This window comes from Protomyctophum bolini (assembly GCF_963924005.1).
Source record: "Protomyctophum bolini genome assembly, chromosome: 8".
Taxonomy (NCBI): domain Eukaryota; kingdom Metazoa; phylum Chordata; class Actinopteri; order Myctophiformes; family Myctophidae; genus Protomyctophum; species Protomyctophum bolini.
The window spans coordinates 8057178-8065683 of record NC_137869.1 but is presented as its reverse complement, the minus strand read 5'-3'; the positions used below and the strand labels follow the sequence as shown (position 1 = coordinate 8065683).

Here is an 8506-nt window from a genome sequence, read left to right as displayed (position 1 = left end):
ATAAATCTTTAAAAAACCCAAATATGTACGAGCTGCGTTCGCTTCCCGCGTCTTACTGGTACTTATAGGTACTTAGGCCTACATAATGTTGTATTATACGTTTTCAAGTTGTATACAAATCTTTATGCATTGTGAGCTTGTAGATCTGGCATTTTCATTAATGGAAATTGTCAAAAAATATAGCAAATAGCAATGCATTGATATAAAAAACAATGCACTTTGTAATGTGTATATAGGCTATATAGGCCTGCTTTAAGTGTTTAGGTAGACCAGCACTCTGGAGTATCTATCTCAGGGAATCTCACGGATAGATAGCGTGCGTGCACGTGAAATGTTTTTTAAGAAGAATGCATTCTGAGATTAGGAAGACATGGCAGTGTGCATACCCCTGGCCCAATGGCTAATTTGGCCCTCATCTATCTTGACTATAAGTAGCCTACTGGGCTTGAGTGCGTTAACCACCATTTTTCATTTACACCGAGTAGGTAGTAACCTGTAACCTGGACCCCAGTGGGTCCATTTGGTTACATTTGTACACTCTCAGAGTTAAATTAACATTGATTTTACTGTAGAAAGTAGGGTCCCAGATAGAAATGCCATTAAATGGGGGTCTGTAGCCTAATTCATGTCAAACCGTGGGTCCTTGAAATTAAAATGGTCGAGAATCACTGCTACGTAAAAATATTCTCTTATTCCCTGGCATATCTTTTCAAATGGGGGTCCGCAGGGCGCAGGCTAATGCCAATTTAGGGGTCATTGATATAAAAAAGTTTGAGCACTACTGGGGGGGGGGGTTGTTATTTTATCTTAATCAAATCTGAGATTAGATCAAATAACTTAAACTGCCTCTGTCTTCGAAAAAAGTTATCTGCCTCTGTCTTCGAAAAACACTTGGAAAATAAATTATAAAATACAACACACACACACACACACACACACGCACGCACGCACACACACACACACACACACACACACACACACACACACACACACACACACACACACACACACACACACACACGCGCGCGCGCGCGCACGCACGCACGCGTAATTATAAAGGGACCCTGCAGTGGGGGTCCCGGACCGGTCCCGGGCTCCGGCGCTCCTTCACCTTCACACATGAAACATGATGAAAGAGTTCAACTCTCGTCCCAAACCCAAAGTTTAACCAATCACAGTGCGGCGGACTGTCCCGTCCCGTCGGGCTATGGGACCTAGAGTCCGTGCGCGACGCGGCGTAGTGGTTTCATTTGTGTGAAAGAAAAGCTCAGAGCCTCTCCTCTCCTCCCACTGTAGCTGCTATGACATAGCTACCGTAGCGCTCGCTGTTCTCACTGCGTCCGCTGCTTCACAAGAACACATTTAGGGGGTTTTAGCTACCAGCCTACCACGCGTTTACCCTTCAGTTGTGTATGTGGTGGTTGTGTTGTCGTGACTGTTATTTTAGCAGGCTAGCCACGCAGGCTAGCTGGCTAGCTGTGTGTGACAAGTCAGTCAGTCAGGCGCTGGACCCGGGTTGGAGCCAGGAGCCCCAGTGTATGTGTGAGTGACTGTGTGTGTAACGTGTACGTGTGTGTATGTGTGTTAGCAGGGCAGGCTAACTACTCAGCTACTCAGCCTGGATTATTACACAGTCCTTCATCAAAGTGCTCCAGTCTGTGGTTTGACAACAAGACAACATGAAGATAACTGTGGAGTTCGAGGAATGCCTGAAGGATTCTCCGAGATTCAGGTGAGTGACATGTCAGAACGCGGGGCTTTGTTCTCTCCTGTTTGCTTATTTATTTATTAATATTTAGTTGGGGGCAAAGGTGTCCCACAATGTCCCAGCTAGCTGCTCAGCGAGCTAATCGGCTGGTTGCCTACTTGCCAGTTTTCTATTTGTGTCTAAAGAAGAGCTGTCAGGGACTGTCAAGGCTATATAGTAATGGGTTAAGTTGACACTTTGGTTTGACCAGTGACCACATACAGTAATAATCAGCTCGTGCAGTGCCTGTTGGTAGACTATACATGATGTACAGATTGGAAATGAATGCAGGGGAGCAGACTGTTCCCCTGCTGCATTCATCCATTCTCTGAATATTGTAAAATATTGTTTGGAGCTGTCAAACTTTTTTCAGGAACTGTCATTTCACGGTCAAGCTTTAGACACTTTCGGAACCTGTAATAACGTTTTTGTATTTGGGATACAAAAAAGATACAGGGTTCCGAAAGGGTCTATGTCAAGCTTATTCCTTAGACACCCAATTCTGAGATTCAAACTTTTGGTTAGAATGACATTGCACCAAATTGTTTGCCCAAACACATTGTAATAAACAGTTTACGTTCACGGTTCATGTGTCACATACTGTATGAGGCTTAAAGGTGCATAAGTATATTGGGAGGCATACTATGGTCCGACGGAGCGTTGGTTTGAAGGAGCATTGGTCTGAGGTGCTTTGGGGGTCGGGGTCGGGTTGGGGTTAGGTTTAGGTGTGCTGCCCCGGGGGAGGAACCCAAGTATATTATGTTGTAAATGTACACCCCTGACCCCTCTGTTGTAGAAGGTATGAGATGGTTTGAGAGAGTGCGCCCATTCCCCTTCCTCCCTCTCGCCTACAGCGTCACCCTCCCTCATACAAAACGAGGAGCAGATGTTAGAAAGTTGTTTGCAGGAAAATGGAAAGAGGGGTATTTTCTTTCCCTCGATGAGGCCATTTCCGCCAGAGTCGGCTTCGAATGGTGGCGATGAACAAAGGCGCAGCGTGCGTCCCCCAATCAGCTGAAACGTTAGTTGGCGGAAACATCCTCTTTGACGCTTCCAGGAGTGATGTCACTCCACCCCCTTGCATCCCCAAGAAGGCATGCACTCCTCCTTTTTAGTGAGGTAAGAGGAAGGGCCAGGTCAGGTGGGATATGGGGTTGCAATCCTCAAGCGGCCACGTCAGACCGAACAAGTCAAATACCGTAGATTTTTGGTATGGGAGAGTTCAGATGATTCACTGTATTAGTAATATACCCCTGGATGTACAACATTTTTCATGCTTTTAGAGAGCTAAGATTTCAGTCTCCAAAATGTTGGCGTTGTATGCAATAGCATATAAACAGGCAATTGTCTGCCCTCCCGCTTGGAAAGTCGTCCGTCTACTGTCTTGCCAGTCATAACATTGAGTCTGCTCTCCATCTCTTGTTGAGATGGAGTGTGCGTCTGTTGGTCAGGAAGTTGGTTCCCAGATGGCTCAGCAACCGAGCTGACACAGTCAGGCTCATATGGCGTCAGGCTATTTTATTTTCCAGGTTTCTAGCGACGGTTGACCTTTTTGCCAAAGTCATCAGTCAGAGTGGTCCAACCTCAGTGTCCGCTCAAAGTTCACAGCGGGTCAGGAGGAGTCGGACTGACCAAAGATTCTTAGGAAAACACAAAGAGTTTTCCACTTTGACTACCATCGCCTGTATCCTCTCCGTGTACAGGTCAGGATATATGCTTTAGGAAGGAGAGGGAGACGAGAGAAGAAAGAATCCCACTTAGAAACACTTTATTTATTGATTTTCATATGGACTGCAGTGACGGCGACCCAGCATCGAACCATTATGTCAGGAGTCAGGACCGCTGACAAAGTACGGTTTATGGAAATAGTAGGATTCACATAATGGTCCGACATGACGAGAGAGAGAACGACAGAGAAAGATAAAATAGATCCAAATGGGACTATATGAGTGTGGAGTGGACCAACTCCACATCCATATAACGCTCGCACATCTGTTTCCATTTTGGTGTTTTTACTTTCAACTGTGTGCCAGAGACTATGGAGCCCCCAAATGTGGAGAGGGTTTATTTCAAGTGGTAATTTGGTACACCCAACATTTCTTAACCCCTCTCATCCCTGTTTTAGATGGGAAGTCATATGTGACTATAGACCCTGTATGCAGCAAGATGCTTGTGCAAAAAGTGATCTGGTTTTTAATCTCAGAGATGCTGGATTTGTACAGTATAATGGAGTTTTACTGGCCCCTCTTCAAGTATGCACTTGACTTTGAAATTCCCTTCAGATGATTTGGATTAATGTCTTCTCTTCCCAGAACTGTATAGCTTAATATCTGGCGTCTGTTTTCTTGATGGAATAAGCCTATAACGGAACTTTCCAAGAAGGTAAAATGGGCGATCAGAGAATGGCAAGTTTCTGCTAGCCTGTATAGTTATTTTCTCATATGGAGTTAGTGGTTACTTACTACTATGGATAGATGTGTGGAATTGGTTTAGTCTCCTTTCTCCTCATTTGGACCATAACTTTGAATTGTTGGAGGGCAAAAAGTCGTCAATATCAATAAATGGCTTAATAACGAGCCTAAAACACAATATATTGTGATAAAAAAGAGACACACTGTACTGTACTGATTTCCCCGTGTCTTCACTGTTTTCACATCGTCTTTAACATCGTTAACATCATCGTTAGTGCTAATTGGTTTTGCTGTGTCTGATCTTGGCAGAGTTCCACGATATGAAGTCATGGGACAAAATGGTATCAGCGTCAAGCGGCTAGTTACCCTGAGTCACTGACATCCCCTGGAGCTGCTGTAACGGAGAGCACAGAGGCACTCGGAAAGACATACGTAGGTCATCATGGATTACTTTCCCATGGGAGGCTTGCCTGGCTAGCTAAAGGTTAATTAATTGAAAACTATGTCTATATTTGGTTATTAATAATGGCATTAATTAGCAGCGTGTATTCAAATGGTTAAGGGATATTCCAATTTGCAACACTTAGAGTTTTGTTGGGATATTTTACATCAGTGTTACAGTGTACAATACTTTTGTAACATTGTGCGTATGTGCGTGCAAGCCGTGCATGTGCACGTACATGTAGGGGTCTACTTTAGCCCTCCATTGGCCCAATGTAAGCAAAAACATGCTTGGATATCACTTTTCCCAGCCAGTTTGTTAAGTGCTTCAGTACACCGGTAATAAATGCTCCCAGTGTGTGAGGACCCATTCTGGGTGGGAACCCCTTTTGGTGTTTTACCCCCTCAGGCAGGGAACCCATTTTGGGGTTCTGTACAGTATGTACAGTATTAAAAAATGTAAAGAAATTGATGCTGCGTTATCAATATTTTCAGAAAACTTAGGTCAGGATTTGGAGGCGTTTTTAGAATCGGCCTCAGGCCCAAATGGGTTAAGAGTAAGACTTTGACTCTACTGCTGCCAGGCCCAGCACTGTCCTAGTTGTATTTCATCAAATTGTTGCGTAGTTGTGTCTGGAGGTTGATGTATTTAGGTTTGAGGGCAGGGTGGGACATTACCATACCACCAGGACTCAGCCAGATGGTTGTAAATTAAGGCTGTGGGTTGGTAAGCTTTACTTCTTTACATTGGCAGGTAACCAACCGTCACTCAGAGGACCTGTTATAATGTTTGAGGGGCGATAGGAGCCCCTCCTATGTCCAGCGTTTGGTGTGTGTGTAACCCAATCTTTGTCCTAGCACAAACATTAAATGCCAAATTGTGATTGGCCGGAATGAGATGATGTACGATGATAAGAGCGCCCCCTCACTTCACACGGGTGTGATTTTATTCTTTTTAAATCTCGCTGCCTATTTGGAACGGTGGAAACAGTTTGGGAATGTGGGGTAAACAAACCACTGTGGCAACTGGCAAGGTGTGGAAAAAGTCTGTTTCCTGACCAAAAATTCCAGCAGTACATTTGGAAGAGTTTTCTAGGGAATTTTTAGATTAACCAGCTGCTGTTGCAGGTCGGAGAGAAGAGAAATATAGTTTCCTGCTCTGATGGAGGGGGGCGTGTCGTACTGTCTTTGTGGCAATGGAGAGGATCAGAGTTATTGGGTGTGGCCATAGAGGACATGGCCCCATTGTAGAAGCACTTTGTTTGTATTACCAAACATGATTCTTCCTAGTTACCGCAGCTGAATGACGACCACAGCTCCCCCAACACGAACACTACCGTATACTGTACATCCACAACTACACAGACACACAGAGGCAAGGTTTACCAAGCTCCAGTCCTTTGTTACCTCCAAGTGTTGATCTCCAAATGATGATCTCATCTCGCTGATGTTGTTCCTAAGAAGTGTGTTCATCTAATGGTGGGTTTTTACCACCGCAGGAACCCCCCCCCCCCTCCCCCCATATCAACACTGCCCCCACTCCTCTAACAATTACAGGATAGACGTCAGAGCTTAGTTGGAGACTTGCCCTGCTCTCCATTTTCCATGCAGTAAAAAAAAAATACACACAACAGTTTAGTCCATCCACCACCGTCAGCTCTGCTCAGAGGTGTGTGTGTGTGTGTGTGTGTGTGTGTGTGTGTGTGTGTGTGTACTGTTACAGCATACATTAAAAAGCACGTAATCCTTTACGTTTGCATCTAAAAGCATGTTGCTTTTTGGACTTAGAAATCATAAAAGGAATCAAGATATTAGCCAATGTTGTCAAAGTATTAAAGGCGTTTATGCTCTTTAATAATGGAAGTGTGACCCGTTTGTTAGATGATGTGATCCCTCCAACAGCCAAAGTGTGTCTGTCCTATCTATATCCATGTACAGTACAGTACAGTACAGTACAGTACAGTACAGTACAGTACCCTTGAGCAAGGCACTGAATCCCTAGTTGTGCGACAGGCATTGCTCCTGGCTGCCACTGTGTTCTGAGCCACTGTGTGGTGACATGGGGACGATCGTGCGCACGTGCGTGACCCGCGTGTGTGTGCTGTCTAAAAAACAGCACACTCTGTCTAAAAAAACAAAACGACAAAAAAAAGATCAAACTGCTCTTAAAATATTCCCCCCTCAGCATCTTTTTTCTGGATGAAGCATCAGACACTAGATATTTGTAAACATCCTGTAATGATGCCATGAAGAGCAACACCTAATGCGATGTATTTAGAAAGAAATGTATTATAGGAGAGGGAATGGAAGAAATCTAAACCTAATTATACCATTTGTAAGAGACGACCTGAAATGTCCTCCTTTCAGATCACATGCTGTATTGTAGGCCTTTTGAATCTTTACAGTACCGATACTAGTGACACCACAGAGGATTGCATTATGTTGAATGTGTGGAAGATGACTAACCTGTACAGGTGCCTCATTACTACATGTATGTCACTACCGTGGTTGCCAAACAGTGCACAGTCTTTAGATATGCTGTGAATCACTGCAAAAGAATGAATTGTCTCCACGTGTCGTAGCATTGATGTGTTGCTTCTCTAGTGCTTCATTTAACAGCTTGCGTGTGCAAACAAGGCATAAGGATACGTCATTCACATAATTTGTTTATGATATAGAGGGTATGCGTGTGACATCATCATCAAACCAGGAAGTTATGCGGGAACGCTTACTGAGTTCCAAAAAACTACTTTCTAGCCTTGACAGCCCATATACATCCAAACAGAAAAGTCCAATATGATTGCATTAAACAACGTTAAACAACGTTAAACTCACTTTGCCACTCACTTTGCCACTCGATTTGCCACTCGATTTTCCATTCACTTTATGCATGCGCATACCCTCTATTGCCCTTATCTTTATAGCATTTTATCGTATGATTAGTAATTTGAGTAGTGTAGTCTCATTTCAATAGTGCAGCACTGGAAAAACAGTTTATTCACAAGCAACGGTCTATTCATTTCAGTTGAAATGTGTTGCACTTTGAAAGGGCCGTGCAACAAAATGCACATTAACCTTTAGAATGAGCCTGAGCCTGTGCGTGATCCTGGTCAACGGAAAGAGAACGAGGACCCAAACATTCCCTTGGTGCTGCTGACTTGGCCTCTCGCTCCCACTGATGTGGTTCACCAGCCCTTCGCTGAGTGTTTTTTTCTCTTCTCCATGGGCAATTCTAGTCTCCATTCCATACCACACATGCATCTTTATATAGCCCCTACATTCGCTCTCACTCACACCCAAAACGGATCTGAACCCGGGATGTTTGGGCTCCTCAATTTGCGTTAAAAAAGAAAAAGAAGAAAAAAACATTTTCAAAGCTAGTAATCTCGCTGAGCCGTTTCCTCTCTGCTTTTCTCCTCAGCCCTCCTCCTACACAGGCTTTGTTTCTAGAAGGAAAGCTTTGATGCATAGATTACAGCAGCAAGACCTTGGCTGGCCTGTAATGGGGAGGTCGGTGTGTAGGTCCGGTTCAGCTCAGGGAGTAGCTCAGGGGCGACTGTGGCTCAAGAGGTAGAGCAGGTCGTCCATTGATCCATGGGTCGGCGGTTCGAATCCCGGCTCCTCCTGTCAACATGTCGAAGTGTCCTTGGGCAAGACACTGAACCCCAAATTGCTCCCGATGTGCTGGTTGTTACCTTGCATGGCTTCCGCTGCAATCGGTGTATGAATGTGTGTGTGTGAATGGGTGAATGTAATGCATGTAAAGCACAATCTATGTAAAGTGCCTTGGATAAAGGCGCTATATAAATGCACCATTTACCATTTACTGACACTGCTTGGGTTATAGCTTCTATTACCACTGCAGGTTATCGGTAAGGCATAGCAGTAGAGCATAGCACTAACACTT

At 44.4% G+C, this 8506-nt stretch overlaps 1 protein-coding gene across 4 annotated transcripts in view; it reads left to right on the top strand.

The window, feature by feature from the left end:
• Nucleotides 1-1284: 1284 nt before the first annotated feature.
• The window catches only part of LOC308320428 (arf-GAP with coiled-coil, ANK repeat and PH domain-containing protein 2-like), a 91509-nt gene continuing 84287 nt past the window's right edge, over nucleotides 1285-8506 (top strand). For all 4 annotated transcript variants that reach the window (XM_080770822.1, XM_080770823.1, XM_080770821.1 and 1 more), the window contains exon 1: nucleotides 1285-1732. In XM_080770822.1, coding sequence (XP_080626948.1) covers nucleotides 1680-1732 — 53 coding nt within the window. In that variant the 5' untranslated portion in view covers nucleotides 1285-1679. The remainder of the gene's footprint in view (nucleotides 1733-8506) is intronic.